Source organism: Giraffa tippelskirchi, chromosome 5, assembly GCF_054371585.1.
Source record: "Giraffa tippelskirchi isolate mGirTip1 chromosome 5, T2T-mGirTip1v1.2.pri, whole genome shotgun sequence".
NCBI lineage: Eukaryota > Metazoa > Chordata > Mammalia > Artiodactyla > Giraffidae > Giraffa > Giraffa tippelskirchi.
Window position 1 is genome coordinate 72,277,538 of NC_137279.1, and position 26,836 is coordinate 72,304,373.

At 36.6% G+C, this 26,836-nt stretch overlaps 1 protein-coding gene across 3 annotated transcripts in view; it reads right to left on the bottom strand.

Annotated features, from left to right (window-relative positions):
- Positions 1-26,836, bottom strand: part of LOC145507225 (potassium channel subfamily T member 2) — a 406,914-nt gene that overhangs the window by 216,491 nt on the left and 163,587 nt on the right. For all 3 annotated transcript variants that reach the window (XM_081493298.1, XM_081493297.1, XM_081493299.1), the window contains exons 6-8: positions 26,381-26,455; positions 25,080-25,163; positions 21,675-21,769 (exon numbers count right to left, since the gene is read on the bottom strand). In XM_081493298.1, the coding sequence (XP_081349424.1) occupies positions 21,675-21,769; positions 25,080-25,163; positions 26,381-26,455 (254 nt within the window). The remainder of the gene's footprint in view (positions 1-21,674; positions 21,770-25,079; positions 25,164-26,380; positions 26,456-26,836) is intronic.

The window sequence follows — 26,836 nt, forward strand, 5'->3', positions numbered from 1 at the left end:
AAGAGTTAGGTAACAGAATAATTAATATGGAGGGAAAGACAGGATTAAAAAAATGAGGAATTTTAAAAGAGAAAAAATAGAGTTTATGGTGTTTTAAAAAGATGTATGAATTTTGCAAGGGCTTTGTTGCTTGGTGGTAAGAAACTCTTTTTATTATAATGAAAAAGTACTATAAAAGCTCTGACGTTGACTATGGTTTAAAATAGACAGCCATCTGGGTTGGATGGTATAGAGAGCGCTATGTTTGGAGGAGTGAAAAAAAAATATCCTGGGATCCATTTTGGTAATAGGATTCTTTATTAAAATCTTCTGCTACAAGATTTTTTATCAAGTCCTCATTGCATTTTCACTAGGTTTTACTGTATATATTTAACTGCCACCTTTTTTTAGATACAGAGGTAAATGAAGATCCTCTCTCCTTGCAAATTGTGCCATTTATCTTTATAAAATGTTTCTTACTACCCTGTGGAAGTTTTTGCTTTGTTTTGCTTTTCATCAGAATTTCCACTTTGTTCATCCCCTAGGTGATCTGTTCTAATCCTTCACCTTTAATGATGTATCCTATGTTGATGATCACCAAATTCACCACCTGGTCCCTGCCCCTCTCCTAAACTCTGGACTCCTGGAGACACATGGCTACCCAACCCCTCACCCTATGTTTCCTAAAGGCACCTCAACTAAGATGGACTCTTTTTCTTCCTTTCCATGTTCCTTTCGATTCTCTTGTCCTTACATATGGCACAACATTCGGTCAGTTTCCCAAAACGCAAATCTCAACGTCATTTTCAAGTTTCCTTTCTCTCTCACCTTACATCCAGTTAGTCATCAAAACTGTGTCACTTCTGTTAAAGAAAGAAACCACGAACCCCAAAAGGAGTCAATTGCCTCAAGCAAAACAGGACTTAATCACTGTTTCAGTATCTCTCCAGAATGCAGTCTTTAACTAGTGGATCACCTGGTTAGAGTAAGCAAGGTCATATGCTATAGAGATCCCTGCCATCCCCAGTGGGAAGGTGGCCCTGCCTGAAACAATCTTCTCTTCGCTAACACACTTCCTTTCCCCACCCATTTTCCTCCTTTAAACCCTTTCCTTTTCTAGAGATCTTCAGAGCTTCTTTCTATTTGCTAAGTGGGATGCTACCCAATTCATGAACTGTTCAATATAGTCAATTTGATTTTCAAATTTACTCAACTGAACTTCAGTTTTTAGCTCTTCTTTAAAAAAATTATTGTACTGAGAACACTTAATATGAGATCTATGCTCTTAACAAATGTATGTGTTAGTTGCTCAGTCATGTCTGACTCTGCAACCCCACAGATTATAATCCACCAGGCTCCTCTGTCCATGGAATTCTCCAGGCAAAAATACTGGAGTGGGTTGCCATTTCCTACTCCAGGGGGTCATCTTGACCCCGCGGTCAAACCCAGGTGTCTTGCACTGCAGGTAGATTTTTTACCATCTGAGCCACCTGGGAAGTCCTGGATGGAGTAAATGTGTAAGTGTGCAATAAATGATACAAACTTACAGTTATAAAATAAATCAATGGAAAAGGTATAACATGAACCCAGGATTATACTCTTCTAGTTTGCAAAGTTTACCATTATTAAAAAGAGCAAGAGACGTTGGAGTTTACTAGAGAAAGGAACTCTAGTCACTTTGGTCTGACAACAGACGCCCTTAAGATCAAAATTCTAGAAGTTCATAATAAGTGACAGAAAATAAGATAACTGTGTTAAGACCAACCTGAATGAAATGCACATAGACAATTAAATAATTTTTAGCATAGAGCAAATCAGAATGGAGCGTCTTCTTAATTGATTGTATAGCTGTCTGTTTTGGCCAAGAAGTCACAAATCAATCATAATGAGGGCCAGCAGGCTTGTAGATTGCCCTACCTTGAGGGGGATGCACTCACAGCAAGAGTGCACAGGTGAGCCATGGTTTTAAAGTAAACTATTCATAACAGTGATGCACTTGAGATCTTAGAAGTGATAAGAACTAGAATTAGAAGGCAGGGGCCTGGGAACTTGGAAGCCTTAGGCAGCTGTTCAAGAGAAAAAGCTCCCAGTGTGTGTATGGTTGGGGTTACTCAGATTCAGCATGAGATTCCTATATATCTCAGCCTCTACCCCACGAAAATGTCACGTATAGATTTTTGTTAACATATGGCTGCTTCATAAAAAGCAATATTAAAAAACAGAAAAATAGTATAGGCACTGAAAACTTATACTAGATAAGCATATATATCAATTATTAAAAGAATGCAAATGAATTAAACATACTTTTTAAGTTTCAATGTTAGCTTATTAGTGTTTTCCTTATAGAAAAATACAGTTTACTTTTGAAATGTTTCAAGGACAATGTTGGATTTAAGAATCTACTGTGAGCTTTCCTTCTTTACAAAATATTCCTACATATTATCTTTGACACAGATCCATGCAAAATAATTTCAGTGTTATGCAAGTCTAAAATAAAATGTGAACCTTTAATTAGGATTTAAAACACAAAATCTCATGATATTCTCTTTAAAAGAACTGAAAAATCATAATTAATTTGCTTACCTAATAGGTTCTCAATATAATAACAAAAGCACCTTAATATCTAATCACTTATCTAATATCTAATTCATGCTGGGCTGGATGAAGAAGCACAAGCTGGAATCAAGATAGCTGGGAGAAATACCAATACCTCAGATACGCAGATGACACCACCCTATGGAAGAAAGTGAAGAAGAACTAAAGATCTTCTTCATGGAAGAGAAGAGGAGAGTGAAAAAGTTGCTTTAAAACTCAATATTCAAAAAATGAAGATCATGGCATCTGGTCCCACCACTTCATGGCAAATAGATGGAGAAACAATGACAAACTTTATTTTGGGGCTCCAAAATCACAGCAGATGGTGACTGCAGCCATGAAATTAAAGGATGCTTGCTCCTTGGAAGAAAAGCTATGGCCAACCCAGACAGCATATTAAAAAGCAGAAACATTATTTTGCTGACAAAGGTCCATCTAGTCAAAGCTATGTTTTTTCCAGTGGTCATGTCTAGATGTTAAAGTTGGACTATAAAGAAAGCTGAGAGCTGAAGAATTGATGCTTTTGAACTGTGGTGTTGGGGAAGACTCTTGAGAGTTCCTTGAACTGCAAAGAGATCAAACCAGTGAATCCTAAAAGAAGTCAATCCTGAATTCACTGGAAGGACTGTTGCTGAAGCTGAAGCTCCAACACTTTGGCCCCCTGATGCGAAGAACTGACTCATTTGAAAAGACCCTGATGGTGGGAAAGATTGAAGGCAGGAGGAGAAGGGGACTCCAGAGGATGAGATGGTTAGATGGCATCACCGACTCGATGGATATGAGTTTGAGTAAGCTCCGGGAGTTAATGCACTGGAGAAGGAAATGGCAACCCACTCGAATATTCTTGCCTGGAGAATCCCAGAGACGAAGGAGCCTGTTGGGCTGCCGTCTATGGGGTCGCACAGAGTCGGACACGACTCAAGCGACTTAGCAGCAGTAGCAGCAGCCGGGAGTTGGTGATGGACAGGGAAGCCTGGCGTACTGCAGTCCATGGGGTCGCAAAGAGTTGGACACGACTGAATGACTGAACTGAACCGAACCAATCTAATCACTTGTAATTATTGTTTTTAAAATGCTCTTCTTTTAATATGTTAAGAATACATTTACTTTTTTAAGCTTTGTCAAGGTTTATAAGGGCGACATTAATTTGAATGAAAGGAAATATTGAGACTGTAATCTTTTTCACCTGGTAAATGTTAATTTGTACACTAAAATGTTTTCAGAGGGAAAAAAAAAGTCACATGGCAGAAATAAATAATTTCAAATATCCATACACTCCCTATGAATCCCACTGCCATGCACAGTTACTGGAAAAATTTAATTAGCAATGGCATTCTGTGCTGAAAGCATCTAACACTTTGATTTCATGCTTGTAATTCATACATTAGCATTCAAATCAACCCAGAACCTACACTTTGGTATTTATTGAATACATACCAACTAAATTGTTCCAAATAATCATTTTCATTTCCTGTAGAGTGTCTGCTTAAAATCTATAATCCCCATGGGATTAAGATCATTTTAGGTATTGGGGTTTTATCTTTTCTAGGAGAATTGCTGCTTTTGAAGTAATGATGAATCTAGTTTTTCTACTATTAAAAGAAATTTCTTGCTCTGCTAGGCACTGTCTTCGTGTATACGCAAAGAAAGGTTAATGATTGATATCATATGGGCCATTGATCTGAAGTTAACAGACAATGCAGTTTAGGAGTTCATAAAAAGTGAACACATCCCACCCTACGCCCTGATGCAGAAACATGCAGTTTCTTTGTTTCAATATAATAAAGAAACAGATTTTTCAGGAGAAGATTGGGATTTCTCTCAGATGGGAAAAACAAAAGTGAAATTTCAGGAACCAAAAAAGAAAAAAAAAAAAAAGGAAAAGCAAAGAAATAAATAGAAGATTAAACCAAACAAGAAATTCTAAAACATGATTGAATGAGAAAAGCATGATAGCACACATGTGTGAGTGTGCTCACTCTTTGTGACCCCATGGACTGTAGCCCACCAGGCTCCTCTGTCCCTGGGATTTCCCAGGCAAGAATACTGAAGCAGGTTGCCATTTCCTTCTCCAGGGATCTCCCTGACCCAGGGATTGAACACACGTCTTCTGAGTCTCCTGCACTGGCAGGTAGAGTCTCTACCAGTGAGTCATCTGGGAAGCTCATGATAGCACATAAGAAGTGATACTTTCAGTAATTTTATCACACTGTTCTACTCTCAAAATTGTAATATTAAAAGAAAAATTTTCAAGATATAAATTAAGAAGTTATATGGAGACAAAATTAACAGCCAAAATTTGATTTATCTGGAAGCTCCTATTTAAGAGGTATGTGTAGGCAATTTATAAAAATTATTTCAAAGAGCATTCCTTTTTAATTAAAAAAGTTGTAGAAGTTTTACTACCAGGTTATATTTCTTTGATAGAAGTAACAAAACTAGAATGTCTTCATAAAACCACATTGGCATGGAAGCAGCCTAGATGCCCTTCAGCAGACAAATGGATAAGGAAGCTGTGGTACATATACACAATGGAATATTACTCAGCTATTAAAAAGAATACATTTGAATCAGTTCTAATGAAGTGGATGAAACTGGAGACTATTATACAGAGTGAAGTAAGCCAGAAAGCAAAACACCAATATAGTATACTAACACATATATATGGTATTTAGTTAATCAGTAAAGATAAACCTGTATGCGAGACATCAAAAGAGACACAGATAAATAGAACAGTATTATGGACTTTATGGGAGAGGGTGAGGGAGGGATGGTATGGGAGAATGGCATTGAAGCATGTAAATTATCATATGTGAAACGAATCGCCAGTCCAGGTTCCATGCATGATACAGGGCGCTCGGGGCTGGTGCACCGGGATGACCCGGAGGGATGGGATGGGGAGGGAGGTGGGAGGGGGGTTCTGGAAGGGGAAAACATGCACATTCATGGTGGATTCATGTCAATGTATGGCAAAACAAATACAATATTGTAAAGTTAAAAAATAGATAAATAAACTAATTAAAAAAAAAAAAAAACACACCACATTGGCAGAGAAGGGTATGGTTATAAAGATTCTTTCCATCATCCAACACAAAGTTAAATGTGAAAAGAAGGTATGTAAAGGAACATTCTCAAAATACATGGTTTGAACATGCTTAGCCTACAATACATTTAAGTATTTCCAATTGATAAGGATATTGTCCTGTGATTTTAACCCCAGAATATTATTTTCTATCAATTGCAAACACTTGTTAAGCATCTTATATTTTCCAACTATAAAGAGACTTTAGATATAAAATGATAAAAAAGAAAAATAGAAACTTTGTTATATACGTTAAAATCTGGCAGGAAACACTGATAATTAAGTATTATATATTTTGTAATTTAAGTCTGAATTTGGCAATAAGCAGTTCATGATCTGAGCCACAGTCTGCTCCTGGTCTTGTTTTTGCTGACTGTATAGAGCTTCTCCATCTTTGGCTGCAAAGAATATAATCAATCTGATTTCGGTGTTGACCATCTGGTGATGTCCACGTGTAGAGTCTTCTCTACGTGTTGTTGGAATAGGGTGTTTGCTATCACCAGTGCGTTCTCTTGGCAGAACTCTATTAGCCTTTGCCCTGCTTCATTCTGTACTCCAAGGCCAAACTTGCATGTTATGCCAGATGTTTCTTGACTTCCTACTTTTGCATTCCAGTCCCCTATAATGAAAAGGACATCTTTTTTGGGTGTTAGTTCTAGAAGGTCTTGTAGGTCTTCATACAACCGTTCAACTTCAGCTTCTTCGGCGTTACTGGTCGGGGCATAGACTTGGATTACCGTGATATTGAGTGGTTTGCCTTGGAAACAAACAGAGATCATTCTGTCGTTTTTGAGATTGCATCCAAGTACTGCATTTCGGACTCTTCTGTTGACCATGATGGCTACTCCATTTCTTCTAAGGGATTCTTGCCCACAGTAGTAGATATAATGGTCATCTGAGTTAAATTCACCCATTCCAGTCCATCTTAGTTCGCTGATTCCTAGAATGTCGATGTTCACTCTTGCCATCTCCTGTTTGACCCCTTCCAGGTTGCCTTGATTCATGGACCTAACAGTCCAGGTTCCTATGCAATATTGCTCTTTACAGCATCGGACTTTGCGTCTATCACCAGTCACATCCACAGTTGGGTATCATTTTTGCTTTGGCTCCATCCCATCATTCTTTCTGGAGTTATTTCTCCACTGATCTCCATTAGCATATTGGGCACCTACTGACCTGGGGAGTTCATCTTTCAGTGTCCTATCCTTTTGCCTTTTCATACTGTCCATGGGGTTCTCAAGGCAAGAATACTGAAGTGGTTTGCCATGCCCTTCTCCAGTGGACCACAATCTGCCAAATTCAGACTTAAATTGAAGAAAGTAGGGAAAACCACTAGGCCATTCAGGTATGACCTAGATCAAATCCCTTATGAGTATACAGTGGAAGTGACAAATAGATTTAAGGGACTAGACCTGATAGACAGAGTGCCTGATGAACTATGGACAGAGGTTCATGACATTGTACAGGAGACAGGGATCAAGAAAATCCCCATGGAAAAGAAATGCAAAAAAGCAAAATGGCTGTCTGAGGAGGCCTTACAGATAGCTGGGAAGAGAAGAGAAGCAAAAAGCAAAGGAGAAAAAGAAAGATATTCTCATCTGAATGCAGAGTTCCAAGGAATAGCAAGGAGAGATTAGAAAGCCTTCCTCAGCATTCAGTGCAAACAAATAGAGGAAAACAACAGATTGGGAAAGGCTAGAGACCTCTTCAAAAAAATTAGAGATACCAAAGGAACATTTCAGGCAAAGATAGGCTCGATAAAGGACAGAAATGGTATGGACCTAACAGAAACAGTAGATATTAAGAAGAGGTGGCAAGAATACACAGAAGAACTGTACAAAAAAGATCTTCAGGACCCAGATAATCACGATGGTGTGATCACTCACCTAGAGCCAGACATCCTGGAATGTGAAGTCAAGTGGGCCTTAGAAAGCATCACTACGAACAAAGCTAGTGGAAGTAATGGAATTCCAGTTGAGCTATTTCAAATCCTCAAAGGTGATGCTGTGAAAGTGCTGCACTCGATATGCCAGCAAATTTGGAAAACTCAGCAGTGGCCACAGGACTGGAAAAGGTCAGTTTTCGTTCCAATACCAAAGAAAGGCAATGCCAAAGAATGCTCAAAGTACCGCACAATTGCACTCATCTCACATGCTAGTAAAGTAATGCTCAAAATTCTCCAAGCCAGGCTTCAGCAATACGTGAACCGTGAACTTCCAGATGTTCAAGCTGGTTTTAGAAAAGGCAGAGGAACCAGAGATCAAATTGCCAATATCCGCTGGATCATTGAAAAAGCAAGAGAGTTCCAGAAAAACATCTATTTCTGCTTTATTGACTATGCCAAAGCCTTTGACTTGTGGATCACAATAAACTGTGGAAAATTCTGAAAGAGATAGGAATACCAGACCATCTGACCTGTCTCTTGAGAAACCTGTATGCAGGTCAGGAAGCAACAGTTAGAACTGGACATGGAACAACAGACTGGTTCCAAATAGGAAAAGGAGTATGTCAAGGCTGTATATTGTCACCTTGCTTATTTAACTTACATGCAGAGTACATCATGAGAAACGCTGGGCTGGAAGAAACACAAGCTGGAATCAAGATTGCCGGGAGAAATATCAATAACCTCAGATATGCGGATGACACCACCCTTATGGCAGAGAGTGAAGAAGAACTAAAGAGCCTCTTGATGAAGGTGAAGGAGGAGAGTGAAAAAGTTGGCTTAAAGCTCAGCATTCAGAAAACTAAGATCATGGCATCTGGTCCCATCACTCCATGGGAAATAGATGGGGAAACAGTGGAAACAGTGTCAGACTTTACTTTTTTGGGCTCCAGAATCACTGCTGATGGTGACTGCAGCCATGAAATTAAAAGACGCTTACTCCTTGGAAGGAAGGTTATGGCCAACCTAGATAGCATGTTTAAAAGCAGAGACATTACTTTGCCAACAAAAGTCCGTCTAGTCAAGGCTATGATTTTTCCAGTGGTCATGTATGGATGTGAGAGTTGGACGGTGAAGAAAGCTGAGCGCCGCAGAATTGATGCTTTTGAACTGTGGTGTTGGAGAAGACTCTTGAGAGTCCCTTGGACTGCAAGGAGATCCAATCAATCCATCCTAAAAGAGATCAATCCTGGGTGTTCATTGGAAGGTCTGATGTTGAAGCTGAAACTCCAATACTTTGGCCACCTCATGCGAAAGGTTGACTCATTGAAAAAGACCCTGATGCTGGGTAGGATTGGGGGCGGGAGGAGAAGGGGATGACAGAGGATGAGATGGTTGGATGGCATCACCGACTCGATGAACATGTGTTTGGGTAGACTCCGGGAGTTGGTGATGGACAGAGAGGCCTGGCGTGTTGCAGTTCATGGGGTCGCAGAGAGTCGGACACGACTGAGCGACTAAACTGAACTGAACTGATTTTGTAATTTTTTCCAACACTAAGAAGCATAAACCTTGGATATCTCCCATTAATTTAGATAACCTTCAAGAAAACGTAAGAGTTTCAATGTAAATGTCAAGACTCAAAAGATAAGCAGGAGAGAAAGGTAAGGAATTTAGATTTAAAAAAATATGAAAATAATTTTACTAATGGAAAGAAACTATTCAAACAAATCATACATAAAGTGATCGCTACATTTTGCACCTTGTATTAAATTGTGTTGTCTTTTTTATATTCCTTAATTTTTGTAACTTTGTTTTGTTTTCAAAACTTACACATATTCATTTCAAAATGTAAACCACAGCAGGATGTATAAGGAAGAAAGCTAAAAAAATCATTCATAATCCTATATCCACGTAGAATCACTTGATATATTCTTACTGTACCTCTTTCTGTGTCTTTATAAAAATACAGAAGTGTAGAAAGACAGATGGGCAAACAGGTAAATGGAAATATTTTGATAATTATTAATATTATTATTATTAAATTATTAAAATAATTATATGTATATGCAGACATTTTCAGAGAAGGCAATGGCAACCCACTCCAGTACTCTTGCCTGGAAAATCCCATGGATGGAGGAGCCTGGTGGGCTGCAGTCCATGGGGTCGCTAAGAGTCGGACACGACTGAGCGACTTAACTTTCACTTTTCACTTTCATGCCTTGGAGAAGGAAACGGGAACCCACTCCAGTGTTCTTGCCTGGAGAAGCCCAGGGACGCGGGAGCCTGGTGGGCTGCCGTCTATGGGGTCACACAGAGTTGGACACGACTGAAGCGACTTAGCAGCAGCAGCAGCAGCAATTTTATCTAAATATATTTTATTTGTTTTAGCTAAAACTAAAAAAAAAAAAGATTAGAAACTTGCCAAATTTAAAGCAACTATTTACAGAAAAGAGGAAGTAATGACTAAAGTATTTTTCTATACTTAATCCAAAATGTCTTTACAAATGAAGAAAGTGTCATCTTAATGTTTTTTTCAACTACAATGGGAATTATAGTTGCTTCAAGTGGCAATTTAAAATTCACAATAGAAATGAGAAAACTATCATAATCCTATTTGAATTTCTTTTTTTTTTGCTTCCCTTATGGTTCAGCTGGTAAAGAAACTGCCTGCAATGTGGGAGACCTGGATTCAGTCCCTGGGTTGGGAAGATCCCGTGGAGAAGGGAAAGGCTACCCACTCCAGTATTGTGGCCTGGAGAATTACATGGACTAAGTCCACGGGGTTGCAAAGAGTTGTACATGACTGAGAGACTTTCACTTTCACTTATCTGAATTTTAGTTTGATTATAATTTTATACATCTAGGTTAATGGCTTCTAGAACATCATGCAAATAATACAAGGTAAGCATATCACTCTGGGACCAGTTTGCCTAGGTCCAGATCTGAACTCTGCTTTTTTACTAATCACACACCTTGGATAAACTAAAGCTTATCTTTTCATCTCTCCTCTCTGTGCCTCATTCTTTTGTCTAAAATGAGAAGAATCATACATAACATTCACTTCATTGTACAGCAGAAGAAAAACACAATGTTGTAAAGCAATTACACTCCAATTAAATTTTTTTTTCTACAATAAACTCTGAGAAAATCCAGCATAGAACCACCTCTTCTTGCCTACATTATAAACAATGATTTGGGGCAGCAGTAGAAAAAAAAAAATGACTGAGGAGGTAAACTAATTTTTTCACACTGTACTAAAACACAAAATATCCATTAACCTAATGTATCTTGTTGTACTATATAACTCTATGAAATAATATGAAAATATGCAATATATATTCAAAAAAATTTCAAATCAAAGTAGGTGCAAAAACAAGTTTAACAGTGTAAAATTAGAAACAACAAATGCATTATACATTAGAGTACTTATTATTGGTTAGAATATGTTGAAAATTGCGCTAAAGTCATGCACTTAATTCCTGGATGGATCAGTTGCCTCTGCTTTGTTACAGAGACATGGGCTGAATCACAACTCCCAGCTGTCTTGGAAGTGTGCACTGTTAATCAGGAGGGGCACACAGCGACATGTGGAAGGATGAGTCCAATTCCATCACAATGACAGGAAAAGCAATTCTGAGCACATTTCCTACAGGGAGGGGTCAGCAGCCTAATTGTTATTTTGGCTTGGCACTGAGCATGGTGTCTCTCATAAGCGGATGCCTAATGATAGTTCTCTGTAATGTTCATAACAATGAAGACAAGATACATTTTAAGCCATACAGCAGCTTTCCAAACAGGTAGTTTTAAGACTGTGAGATCCACAAACAACACAGTCATTTCATCAAATATTAGTTCTTGAAATCTTTCGGGGCTTAATATTTAATATATCTATTAAAAGTTCTGATTTGGAAAAGCAATGACAGTCTTGCTCTGTGACATAAATTAAGAGTATTTAATATGGCTAATATATATATATATATATATACACACATATATATGTGTGTATATATATATACATATATATGTTATATATATCACATTGTGCTATGCTGTGCTTAGTTGCTCAGTCGTGTACAACTCTTTGCAACCCCATGGACTGAATTCCGCCAAGCTCCTCTGTCCACAGGGATTCTCCAGGCAAGAATACTGGAGTGGGCTGCCATGCACTCCTCCAGGTATATTACATTGTGTTGAGATATATATATATATGAGTGTGTGTGTGTGTGTCTGTGTGTATATACCAATATACATATATAGATATAAATATATACCAGTTTAGTTCAGTAACTCAGTAGTGTCCGACTCTTGTGACCCCATGCACTGCAAAATGCCAGGCTTCCCTGTCCATTACCAACTCCTGCAGCTTGTTCAACCTCCAACCATCTCGTCCTCTGTGGTACACTTCTCCTCTTGCCTTCAATCTTTCTCAGTATCAGGGTCTTTTCTAATGAGTCAGCTCTTCATATCATGTGGCCAAAATATTGGAGCTTCAGCTTCAGCATCAATCCTTCCAATGAATATTCAGGACTGATTTCCTTAGGGTGGACTGGTTGGATATCCTTGCAGTACAAAGGACTCTCAAGAGTCTTCTCCAACACCACAGTTCAAAAGCATCAGTTCTTTGGTGCTCAGCTTTCTTTATGAATCACATATCCATACAGGACTACTGGAAAAATCCTAGCTTTGACAAGACAGACCTTTGTCAGTAAAGTAATGTCTCTATTTTTGATATGCTGTCTAAGTTGGTCATAGCTTTTCTTCCAAGGAGCAAATACCTTTTAATTTCAAGGCTGAAGTTAACATCTACTTTGATTTTGGAGCCCCCCAAAATAAAATCCCCTACTGTTTCTATTGTTTCCCCATCTATTTGGCATGAAGTAATGGGACCAGATGCTATGATCTTCATTTTTTCAATGTTGAGTTTTAAGCAAGCTTCTTCATTCTCCTCTTTCACTTTCATCAAGAGGCTCTTTAGTTCTTCTTCACTTTCTGCCATAAAGGCGGTGTCATCTGTATATCTGAGGTTATTGATATTTCTCCCAGCAATCTTTAGTCCAGCTTGTGCTTCATCCAGCCCAGCATTTCACATGATGTACTCTGCATATAAGTTAAATAAGCAGGGTGACAATATGCAGCTTTGACAAACTCCTTTCCCAATTTGACTTGGAGAATTTTAAGTATTACTTTATTAGTGTGTGAGATGAGTACAATTGTGCAGTAGTCTGCATATTCTTTGGGATTGCCTTTTTTGGGGGATAGGAATGAAAAGTGACCTTTTCCAGTCCTGTGGCCACTGCTGAGTTTTCCAAATTTGTTGCTATATTGAGTGCAGCACTTTCACAGCATCATCATTTATGATTTGAAATGGCTAAACTAGAATTAAATCACCTCCACTAGCTTTGTTCGTAGTGATGCTTCCTAAGGCCCACATGACTTCGCATTCCAGAATGTCTGGCTGTATGTGAGTGATCACACTATCGTGGTTATCTGGGTCATAAAGATCATTGTTGTATACTACTTCTGTGTATTGTTGCCACCTCTTCTTAATATCTTCTGTTTCTGTTAGGTTTATACCATTTCTGTCCTTTATTGTGCTCATTTTTGCATGAAGTATTCCCTTGGTATCCCTAATTTTCTTGAAGGGAACTCTCGTCTTTCCCATTCCATTATTTTCCTCTATTTCTTTGCATTGATCATTTAGGAAGGCTTTCTTATATCTCCTTGCTATTCTTTGGAACTCTGCATTCAGATGGGTATATATTTCCTTTTCTCCCTTGCTTTTCACTTTTTTCTTTTCTCAGTTATTTGTAAGGCATCCTCAGACACCATTTTGCCTTTTTGCATTTGTTTTTCTTGGAGATGGTCTTGATCACTGCCTCCTGTACAATGTAATGAACCTCCATCCATAGTTCTTTATGCACTCTGTCTATCAGATCTAATCCCTTGAGTCTGTTTGTCACTTCTACTGTATAATCATAAGGGATTTGATTTAGGTTATACCTGAATGGTCTAGTGGTTTTCCCTGCTTCTTCAATTTAAGCCTAATTTGGTAACAAGGAGTTATGATCTGAGCCATAATGAGCTCCCGGTCTTGTTTTTCTAAGACTGTATAAAGGTTCTCCATCTTTGGCTGCAAAGAATATAATATATCTGATTTTGATATGACCATCTGGTGATGTCCATGTGTAGAATTGTCTCTTACATTGTTGGAAGAGGGTGTTTGCTATGACCAGTGCATTCTCTTGGCAAAACTCTGTTAGCCTTTGCCCTGCTTCATTCTGTCCTCCAAGGCCAAACTTCCCTGTTACTCTAGGTATCTCTTGACTTCCTACTTTTGCATTCCAGTCCCCTATGATGAAAAGGACATCTTTTTTTGGTGTTACTTCTAGAAGGTCTTGTAGGTCTTCAAGGAGCCATTCAACTTCAGCTTCTTTGGCATTAGTGGCTGGCTCATTGATTTGGATTACTATGATATTGAATGGTTTGCCTTGGAAATGATCATAGATCATTCTGTCATTTTTGAGATTGCAACCAAGTACTACATTTCAGACTCTTTTGTTGACTATGATGGCTACTCCATTTCTTCTAAGGGATTCTTGCCCACAGTCATAGATATAATGCTCACCTGAATTAAATTCACTCATTTCAGTCCATTTTAGTTCACTGATTCCTAAAATGTTGATGTTCATTCCTGCCATCCCATTTGTTCACTTCCATCTTACCTTTATTCATGGACCTAACACTCCAGTTCCTATGCGATATTGTTCTTTACAGCATCAGACTTTACTTCACATCACCAGTCACATCCACAACTGGGAGTTGTTTTCTCTTTGGCTCTGTCTCTTCAATCTTTCTGGAGCTATTTCTCCACTGTTCTCCAGTAGCATATTGGGCACCTACCGAACTGGGGACTTCATCTTTCAGTGTCATATTTTTTGGCCTTTTCATGTTGTTCATGGGGTCCTCAAGGCAAGAATACTGAAGTGGTTTGCATTCCCTTCTCCAGTGGGCCACTTTTTGTCAGAACTCTCCACCATGACCTGTCTGTCTTGGGTACCTACATGGTATGGCTCATATTTACATTGAGTTAGACAAAGCTATGATCAAGTGATCAGTTTGGTCAGTTTTCTGGGAGTATGGTTTTCATTCTGTCTGCCCTCTGATGGATAAAGAGAAGAGGCTTGTAGAAGCTTCCTGATGGGAGGGACTGGCTGTGGGGAAATATGGGTCTTGCTCTGATGGGCGGGGCCATGTTCAGGAAATCTTTAATCCAATTTTCTATTGATGGGTGGGTCTGTGTTCCCTCCATATAGTTTGTCCTTGACAGAATATGGTAGGGGTAATGGCGACTCCTTCCAAAGGACTATGACAGCACGCTGCAGCTCCCAGGACTATTGTAGTCAGTACCCCTGATCCCAAGGCAGGTCACTGTTGACCCATGCCTCCGCTGGTGATTCCTGGACACTCACAGGAAAGTCTGGTTCAGACTCTTGTGGGGTCACTGCTCCTTTCTCCTGGGTCCTGGTGTGCACAAGGTTTGTTTGTTACCTCTAAGAGTCTGTTTCCCCAGTCCTGTGGAAGTTCTGTAATCAAATCCCACTGGCCTTCATAGTCAAATTCCCTGGGTGTTCTCAGTCCATCTGTCAAATCCCCAGGTTGGGAAATCTGTTGTGGGCCCTAGAACTTTTGCAACAATGTGAGAGCTTCTTTGGTATAATTGTTCTCCAGTTTGGGTCGTCTGCTCAGAGGAGTTATGGTAGGGCTAGTGGCGACCTCCTCCAAGAGGACTTACACCACACCCTGCGCCTCACAGAGGCAGGACGCCTGCTGCAGCCAGAGCCCCTGTACCTGTGGCAGGACACTGCTGACCTGTGCCTACACAGGAGACACTTAGACACTGAAAGGCAGGTCTGGCTCAGTCTCCTGTGGGGTCCCTGGGTCCTGGCACATGCAAAATTTTTGTCTGAGCCCTCCAAGCATCTCTGGAGGATATGAGGTTTGACTTCTAACATTCCACCCCCCCACCATCTTTTTCTGACTCCTCCTTTGCCCTTGCACATGGGGTATCTTTTTTTGGTGGGATCCAATATTCTCCTGTTGATGATTGTTCAGCAGCTAGATGTGTTTTTGGAGTTCTCACAGGAGAAGATAAATGCATGTCCTTCTACTCCACCATCTTAGAAGCATTGCTAGTAACATTGCACATACAAATATACTCATATAAATCATACATATACATATATATACAAATAAACCATCCTTCTTTGATAAGTGAGATAGGATAAATAGTGATAATTTCTGACAAGGTATACTGTTCATTACTCAGAGAGTACTCCAAAAATGACGGAATCCTTATTCACACTCCTCTAGTGTCTAAAAATATATTTTTACTTTAAATTTTAAGAAGTAGTCATAGGGCTTCCCTGGTGGTTCAGATGCTAAAGAATCTGCATGCAATACAGAAGATCTGGGTTCGATCCCTGAGTTGAAAAGATTCCCTGGAGAAAGAAATAGCAACCCACTCCAGTATTCTTGCCTGGGAAATACCATAGACAGAGGACTGAGAACACCCAGGGAATTTTTAATTTCATGGCTGCAGTCACCATCTACAGTGATTTTGGAGCCCCCCCAAAATAAAGTATGTCACTGTTTCCACTATTAACCCATCTATTTGTCATGAAGTGATGGGACCAGATGCCATGATCTTAGTTGTCTGAAAGTTGAGTTTTAAGCCAACTTTTTCACTCTCCTCTTTCACTTTCATCAAGAGGCTCTTTAGTTCTTCTTCACTTTCTGCCATGAGGGTGGTGTCATCTGCATATCTGAGGTTATTGATATTTCTCCCGGCAATCTTGATTCCAGCTCGTGCTTCATCCAACCCAGCATTTCTCATGATGTACCTGCATATAAGTTAAATAAGCAGGGTCACAATATACAGCCATGATGTACTCCTTTCTCTATTTGGAACCAGTCTCTTGTTCCATATCCATTTCTAACTGTTGCTTCCTGAGCTGCATACAGATTTCTCAAGAGGCAGGTTAGGTGGTATGGTATTCCCATCACTTTAAGAATTTTCCACAGTTTGTTGTGATCCACACAGTCAAAGGCTTTGGCATAGTCAATAAAGCAGAAGTAGATGTTTTTTCTGGAACTCTCTTGCTTTTTCTATCATCCAATGGATGTTTGCAATTTGATCTTTTGTTCCTCTGACTTTTCTAAATCCAGCTTGAACATCTGGAATTTCATGATTCATGAACTGTTGAAGCCTGACTTGGAGAATTTTGAGCATTACTTTGCTAGCGTGTGAGATGAGTCCAACTGTGCAGTAGTTTGAACATTTTTTGACACTGCCTTTCTTTGGGACTGGAATGAAAACTGAACTGTTCCAGTCCTGTGGCCACTGCTGAGTTTTCTAAATTTGCTGGCATATTGATTGCAGCATTTTCACAGCATCATCTTTTAGGATTTGGAATAGCTCAACTGGAATCCCATCACCTCTGCTAGCTTTGTTTGTAGTGATGCTTCCTAAGACCCATTTGACTTAGCATTCAAGATGTCTGGTTCTAGGTGAGTGATCACACCATCATGATTATCTGGGTCATGAAGATCATTTTTGTATAGTTCTTCTGTGTATTCTTGCCACAACTTCTTAATAACTTCTGCCTCTGTTAGGTTCATACAATTTATGTCCTTTATTGTGTCCATCTTTGCATGAAATGTTTCTTTGGTATCTCTAATTTTCTTGAAGAGCACTCTAGTATTTCCCATTCTATTGTTTTCCTCTATTTCTTTGCATTGATCACTGAGGAAGGCTTTCTTAGCTCTGTTTCCTATTCATTAGAAGTCTGCATTCAAATGGGTATATCTTTCATTTTCTCCTTTGACTTTTGCTTCTCTTCTTTTCTCTGCTATTTGTAAGGCCTCCTCAAACAATCATTTTGCCTTTTTGCATTTATTTTTAGGGGAATGGTCTTGATCACTGCCTCTTGTACAATGTCATGAACCTCCATCCATAGTTCTTCAGGCACTACATCAGATCTAATCTCTTATTTGTTTGTTCCATCCACTGTATAATCATAAGGGATTTGATTTAGGTCATACCTGATTGATCTAGTGGTTTCCCCTACTTTCTTCAATTTCAGTATGAATTTGACCATAAGGAGTTCATGGTCTCAGCCACAGTCAGCTCCCGGTCTTCTTTTGCTGACTCTATAGAGCTTCTCCTTCATTGGCTGCAACAAATATAATCAATCTGATTTCGATACTGACCTTCTGGTGATGTCCATGTGTAGAGTCTTCTCTTGTTTTGCCGGAAGAGGGTGTTTGCTATGACCAGTGCGTTCTCTTGGCAAAACTCTGTCAGCTTTTGCCCTGCTTCATTTTGTACTCTGAGCCCAAATTTGCCTGTTACTCCAGATATCTCTTGACTTGCTATTTTTTCATTCCTGTCCCCTATGATGAAAAGGACATTTCTTTTGGGGGTTTGGGGTGTTAGTTCTAGAATGTCTTGTAGGTTATCATATCACCATTCAATTTCAGTTCCTTCAGCATTAGCTGGGGAATAGACTTGGATTACTGTGCTATTGAATGCCTTGCCTTGGAAATGAACAGAGACCATTCTGTTGTTTTCAAGACTGCACCCAAATACTGCATTTCAGACTCTTCTGTTGACTATGAGGGCTATTCCATTTCTTTTAAGGGATTCTTGCCCACATTAGTAGATATAATGGTCATCTTAATTAAATTCCTTCATTTCCGTCCATTTTACACTGATTCCTAAAATGTCGATGTTCACTCTTGCTCTCTCCTGTTTGACCACTTCTAATTTCCCTTGATTCATGGACCTAACATTCCAGGTTCTTAAGCAATATTGTTCTTTACAGCATTGGACTTTACTTCCATCACCAGTCACACCCACAATTAAGAGGTACAAACTTACAGTTAACAAATAAGTGAGTCATGTGAATGAAAAGTAAAGTATGTGTAATATAATAAACAATAATGTAATATCTTTATATGATGATGATAATGGTCAAACGGTACATACTTTCAGTTGCAAGCTAAATAACTACCATGGATGTAATGTAGAGCAGGATCAATATAATTAACACTGCTGTTATACAGGAAAGTTGCTAAGTGAATAAATTCTGAGTTATCACAAGGAAACTTTTTATTTTATTTGATAGTCATAAAAGATGATAGACATTCACTAGACTTACCATGGCAATTATTTTCTGATGTATATAAGCAAACATTATTCTGTACATGTTAACTTTGTATAGTGCTGTATATAAATAATTTCTCAATAAAACTGGAAGAAAAAAAGTAGCCAGTTCACTCTGTCTGCTGCCTAGAATAATTTTTAGGTATCCTGATTCAGTTTTATAGTATTATTAATAAATTACAATGCTTAGACATTTTAAAGTAAATCTCTTTTTTGCGTTCACATAATTAAATATTTTGTATAAAGAGAAAAACTGAAATTAAAATTTTTGAATTGTTATCACAATTTACCATGCCCTCATAGACATTTTATAAACACACACAATTCAACCCTCATTTAAAAAACAAAAAGCAAAAGTCTTATAAGGTGATTAGTATTATATTCACTTAATGATGTGGAAAACAATACTAAATAAATAAGCTGTCCAAGACCTCCCAATTAGTATAGTCCTGAGTCTTAAACAAACAATATACAAGTAGAATTTTATGATTCATCAGTGCTTATTGTTCCACAATATCCCATTTTATGTTTCATGGTATAATATTCAACTGGGTATATTGCCCAGTTAGGCTACATTTTTGCATATCTCCTACAGCTATGTGTAAGTATATGACCAAATTCTAGCTGAAATTATGCATGCAATTTCTTGTAGTATCTTATATTCTTTTCTCCTAAAAGAAAAGGTTGGAGTTAGGATGTAATGGCAAGACCAAAGCAGCCATACTGTACCACAGAAACTGTTTTTAGAATGACAGAAAACAAGATATAAGGAAACTTTATCTCCAGCGTATTAAGCTGATGTAACAATCTTGGACAGACTACGCAGACGTTTCTATTTGTGTAAGTTCTTACATCTTTGTGTGGACTTTTATTTTATAATATGTGTGGCATAACTGTGGTAAAATAGCCTGATGATATATCATGACTAATGCAACATTTTTTGTATTTTTCTTGTAAGTAACCCCATCACCTATGGTGAATTCAAATAAGACTTATTCTACCTTACTATGATGATCATGGTTTATGAAGACATTTGCTTGTAAAGCTAGACAATACACAAAGAAATAAAACTTCAATTTCTCTATCACAGATATTATAATTTAAAACACATTAATGTAATTGTACTGATGTGCATGTGATTAAAAACAGTAACATTATATGTAGTTAGACATAACTCTATACAAAAATTGCACATTGAAAGACAGATTCAAATCCACTTATTGGTGACAGCTTTAACTATAGACTATATTTGTAAAAACTACCACTCAAGTGACTGAAATTTAACAATATATACACACAATGAAAAAAAGTGACTATAATTATAAATACAAGAAAAAGTGAAACAAATGATTTATAAGATTAACAAGTTGCATAATGGAAATTTCACACAGATCATGAAAACCCTTTATCAAGCACTGTTGCACCCCTTGGCATAGGAAAGTGGCAAAATTTGTGTAGTCACATCCTTCAAAAATAAAAAGTGCTCAAGAAATAGATGTAGAGGCAGAAAGTAAGAGCCCCACTGCAGGTAGTTCACTGTGATGAGCACAGTCGGGACCAAAGTACTGGACTTGTTATTATATTTAAATCATCTGTACTTATTTTAGCATTAAAACTTCAATTACCCCTTTACCAAATTTACTTTGACTATGTATAACATTTACAACTCATTCATTTTACTCTTGATCATTTTCCAGCAATTGAGAAATCAGCATACATATATAAAAATTTAATTGTAAGTACTTTTTCTTAAGGCCAATAAAAGGAGAAAGCTCCAAAATTATTTTAAAAATGTAATTAACTTAAAATTAAGAACATTTTTGTGACTTGAGAAGACACTGCTGTCAGTATTTCAAATTTATGCAGTTATTTACTAGGTGAATAATAAGAGCAATCTGTTAAGAGTTAAAAAAAATAAAAGATAAGATGGCATTGTTGTCGATTTTAGAGGGATATTTTATATTTGACAGTGTAGAATATCCTAAAAAGTTTACTTTTTAAATATAAAAGTAAGCAATAAAACATTTTAAATCCATTTAATAGAGATATTAATTACATACTACTTAAGCATACATTATATTTCTGTATCTACAACTATAAATTCAAACATATATCTGTAGCTATATTTATATCTAAAAATTGCATAATGGTAGTGATGAAGGCATTCTTCCTACTTTAGGACTTCCTAATTTTTCTTTCTCACTAGGTCAAGTTCAGGTCAAAGCATAATTATACATAATGAAGTTGAAAAACAGATATATCATTCTACCTCATTTTCTGATTTTCACATTTCTTTTTTTTTTTTTTCTTTAGTTAGGATCTTCATGGATCCATATAGAAGTGTATCATTTCTCATTAGATGAATGTGTAATTGGCAGAGTGGGACTTTACACAGGAAAAAATAGCTGTTTTCTGTAACAAAGCAAAGTACCAGTTGCTTCACACTGTCAGGTCTGCCCTTGCTTTCTGCCTGGCCACATGTTAGACCATCAGGAGAGAAGATGCAGGCAGAGAGTGATGGGCAGTGACAATGTTCTCAACAGTGGTTCTGCTTTGAAGATTACAGACAGATAAGGGCATCTCCATGTCAGCAGTTTGAAGGAAAAATTCTTGTTTGACAACTATGGCATGCAATACAAATTCTTGTGATCTGGTTGTTTATAGCATTTGGGAAACTTCAGATTGCCGTAAATATCAATTCTAAATGATCGATGTCCTTTCTTGATTTTTTTCCATAAGACTGAAGTAAAGATTTTATTTTTGTTTCTGTAGGTGACCCATTATGGTTTATAGTAAATATTTATCTATTCATCTTTATTGCCAGCTCTTAGTTTAAATGGTTTATAAGACTGTTTTTCAGTATTACAATTAAGATGAAACATAATAAAAATGTTGATGTACAGTCTTACCAGGTGAAGATAAGGCATAGTAATGTAGATATTAAAATCAAAACTTGATTAAACATTGCAGACTGTGTTCGCTGAATGGCTCTGTGTAGATCATTCTGCAATAATACAGAAAAAGTATATTTTAAATTTTGGTAGATACTTAATAATCTTGAGTTTTGTTACTCTGCTACTATGTATTACATTTCAACTGTCTTGTTCATGCTCAACACACATACTTTTAATGCATATACCAGCATATTTTTGGTTTTGCCTAGATCTAATTAAACCTCACTGTAACATTCATATTGCTAAGATAATATCAATACTATGGGAGGCAACAAAAGCACTAAATTTTAGTTTACTCGCCTTACAAAGAGATGTTCAATGACTCTCCAAAAGCCCTCCCTGAAGAGAATGCTGTCTTATGGAAATTTGTAATTTTAAAAGATCATAAAATAATATGTTCAACTGAGGGGAAAGTAATAGCTGGATCAAACTACAACCATATCTTATTCTCTAAGTCACAAAAAATGGCATGCATTATGCCAGGCAATTTATCATAAAAATAAAAAATTATATAGCCAGTGAACACTTTTAGATAAATTTCATTCATATTAAGAGAAATGTGAATTCAAGATAGAAGTTATTTTGCAATTGAAAAAACATTAAAAGATAATAATACCTACTGTTATTTAAGAGGCAAAAAATGAGCACACATATGTAATATTGCTCAAGTAATTTGTTAGAAATATCTTGAAAGTAATTTGGTAATACAGGTCAAAATTCACAAGAATGCCCTTTCCAATTCATGCATTCATCATTTAATTAGTATTTATCCCATACCATAATTTCTAAAAGTTAACCACATGAAAATTATGAGATGGAAGTTGAATATTTATGTATTCTCATCTTTATTACAAAATTATAATATTTCCTATAATATTTTGTATATTATTCATTGTATAAAATATAAATATTAATTGTGTAATATATATTGTATGATGCATAATATATTCTTTTGTATACTATTTATTTGTATCAATATTTTATATAATATTTTATATAATCTTTATTGCAAAATTATAATATGAATAATCAATGTTCATTCTTATTAAAATAACTAAAAATGAAATAGAAAATGGTTGAATAAATTGATCAAAATTAGATAGCAGACTTACATGCATCCATTAAAAATGGTTTGAACATAAATATTTATTGACTAGGAACTCATATTTGACAAAAATTCAAATTATAAAATTAAACACACAATTTTGTGTGTATGCTTTCATAGAAAATGTTAGAAGGATATAAATTATTACTAGTGTCTAGCCTGTGTGGAAGATTTGTAGTTTTGCATAATGTTTTACTTTATAGTCTTCTGTTTTATAAATTTTCATAATAATTTTTTAATGGTCTGAATAGCTGTACTACCTGAGATAAATAGGTAGCTCAGCTGGTAAAGAATCTGCCTGCAATGCAGGAGACCTTGGTTCGATTCCCTGGTTGGGAAGATACCCTGGAGAAGGGAACAGCTATCCACTCCAGTATTCTTGCCTGGAGAATTCCATGGACAGAGGAGCCTAGCGGGCTACAGTCCATGCGGTTACAAAAAGTCAGACATGACTGAGCCACTTTCATTTTCAATACAAAATAAAACCTCAATGAGCCATTATTATATCTTTTTCTACCACACATTTAACCAGAACTTTTGTTATGAAAACAAAAAACTAAGTTGATTACAACTTCACCTTGCATTCTTGACTTTCTTCTAACAGAGGTGTTAATGAACAGAAAAACAAATTAAAATTTAACAATAAGGGAGAAAAGAAGTAAAATATAGAATTATGATGGAAAATGAATCCGAAATTAATAATGTAAAGCACTACTTTTACTCTCAATGATTGACTAATGAAAAAAAAAAAAATGATTGACTAATGATTCCTTTCTTGGTTAGGTTACTTTTTCCAGCAACTAATAAACACAAATTAGCAAAGAATACTGAAGGAATTTTTTTTTTTCATTGACAATTTAGGCAGTCTATAGTTAGTGAAATAATATTTTTTTGGACAGCTAAGAGAGCAGGATGTTTTCGCAAACCATCCACAGGCCATATGCCGCTTCCCTTATTAGCTGTGAACTTTCATGAGACTCCAGTGGTCACTTAATATATTGAGAGCTGTTTAGAAACAGTCACCTGGTTGTAAGTACTCAAATGCTATCCGAATATTCCTTTTGGTCAAAACTATTTCCATACTTTCTGTTAAAAAGCTATTTAAAAGAAAAACAAGTTTGCCTCCAAGCAAACTTAATTTCAGTGTGATCAAATTAATAATATTGAGCTCTTACTATGTTTATGCTAGATACAAGATTTTTACACATATATGAATGTATATATAATGTAACTTAATTCTCACAGCAAGGCTGTATGTTGGTAGTTTTATTCTCTTTCAAAATGAAGACATTAGCAAAGGTATTAAATCACTTGCTTATTTTATCAGAGTGCTTAGCTGAGAGTAGACTCATATTAATACTCGCAGAATAAATGAAAGAAGTGAAAGTGTGAATGTATTAGTCTCTCAGTCATGTCTGACTCTTTGCAACCCCATGGACTGCCAGCCAGGTTCATCTGTCCATGGGATTCTCCAGACAAGAATACTGGAGTCAGTTGCCATCCCCTTCTCCAGGGGCTCTTCCTGACCCAGGGAAAGAACCCAGGTCTCCTGCACTGCAGGGAACTTCTTTACCATCTGAGCCACCAGGGTAGAATAAATGACTGAATAGCAAATAGCAAACGTCAGCTCACTCGTAAGTATCCAAGCCTATTATATTTTGGTCCTAGTTATGAATCAGTCCTTTAAAACAGAGTTGGCCTTAGGCAAAATGCAATGGTGGCACATCTCTGAGTTCTGCCATCTCTTCCTTCCTGCTTCTCTTTCTCCCTCCCTATTCCCAACCGAACCCAACCCAACCTAAAAAGTTGACTTTACGTGAGGACCTTCCAGCTCCAATACAGCGCCTTAGAAAACTCCACAGATTTTTATGGAATGTGAGACTACCTACAGTTTGACAACATTACCTCCTGAAGCCTTAAACCTAGGGATCCTGTTATACATAATGAGATTGCTTTAGAAGGAAATGCTATCGTCTTTAGAAGATTGGTAATAAGTTTGACCATCCAAACAGCAGTCAGCTTTGGTTTGGTGATCTTTGTACTATCTGAATTATTTTTGTTTACTATTTCATAGGGCCTTATAAAAGAAGGGACTTGACAATAAGGGCATTTCACCACTTTTCATTCTCATTAGGATATAAATAGACTTAGGGTCTATTAGCTTAGACATCTATGCAACACATCCCTTTAATGAGGTAAGAAATAACAGAGCATTGAAAAATATTTTTGTCTTTGCACTTGTATTTTATACTTACAATCATGTTTTCCAAGGCATGTTTGGCAAGCCAACAGTTTAGAAAAACTGGGACAAATAGATTTCTTAAGGAAGGCCAGAATATCTGGAAGACAAATCAAAACTAAACTTTTATCTCCAAGCAAGAAATCTATGTGATTGAGAAGAAAAGCAAAACAAAAATAAGTTATTAAAGACAATATAATGATATAAAACATGTGACAAATACTCTAAACTCATATGATTATTGAAATGAAGGAGCAGACAGGATCTTTTCATGCTTGTCTAAGTCTTAAGGAAAAATTCTTTGCAAAGTTGTGGTAGAAGCAGAAAGAAAATAATCAGCTCTCATGGGATATCAGCTATAACCGTGCTAATTCCATCACTAAATCTTTTGGTACGACTGTTATAATAGATACCACCTTTTTCTTTTCTGCAACTGGAGGTAAAAATAGGTGTAAGGAAACAGTGCTTTACTTTTCTATAACATTACCACTTACTCTGTCAGATTCAAACATTTACGTGACACTGGGGAACTGTATTCCATTGAAATTATATTTAATTAACCTGTCATTCAATCTAGAGCCAGTTGTTCCTCTAGATAAATCACTCAAATTAAAATAATTGTCAGAGTGAGCCACAGCTTCAGATCATATTGACTTATAGTCATGATTTTCCAAATAAAATTCAAAATAAACAGTGTTAGAAAGCATATTCCCAACAGACATTACTAGAGCTTTATCAAATATAGATTAAGATCTAATTTTGCAATGGGAAAGTGCTGGTTGCATATTCTGTAGCTGAACAGGATCACCATGGAATTGGTGCTCCACAGATTTTAGTAAAGAAGCAAACTGCTGGTTGTCTTAGTTGTTGGCAACATATTTAGCAAACAGAGAACTGGATTAAATAAATCCTGTGGCTTAAACTAAAGATAAACACATTCTCAGCATGAGAAACTTTTATAAATACTTGGTTTTACTTGACCTTTTTTTTAAACTACAATATACACAAGAAATGGAGTGATTCATTTCTAATCTCTTTAGATAAAATTAACACGTTTAAATGGTACCTCTAGAGTATATATTCCTAAAATGCATTTCATTTGGCTATTGAACTAAATCTCATTAATGTTCACTTAATTTCACAACCCAGTTATAACTGACTTTGTTATTTATTTTCTAATACCATGATTTAATACATTAACAAAAGCCTAAATTCATTCATCTGAGCTAATATATTATTTATTGCTATTTAGAGTTAAAGATTTTACTTATGACTAATAACAAAATTATTTCTTTTAAAGATTCTTTTAGGACTTACTGAGATAATGAATGGAACTGCATTAATTATTTCCAAGATGAAGGGTATTCGTAAAATCTGTTCCCAGATGTTTCCCTTCCAAAAAAAAAAAAAAAGAATAAAAATAAAAGTCAATTACAACTGAATCCCATTAAATGGGGAAAAGGCAACAGAATTCTGCTAGCAATAAGGATGGTTACATTAACAGAATACAAAATCATTATTTAGAAATGTAGCAATGACTTTTAGAGATTATTTTGCTACATGTACTTGTGCCCTCTCAATTTTGCAGAGTTTAAGTAAACCAAATGCTCATAGTAATCCATGAATATTGCACATAGCACATTTTAATCATATAATATTGCATCAAAAAACTTAGTGGTAAAAATAAAACAATTAAGAAACCTTACAGAATCAATGAAAAAGTAACTCCATCTTAATTTTTATATCATAATATAAAGCATATTAAATAGTTTG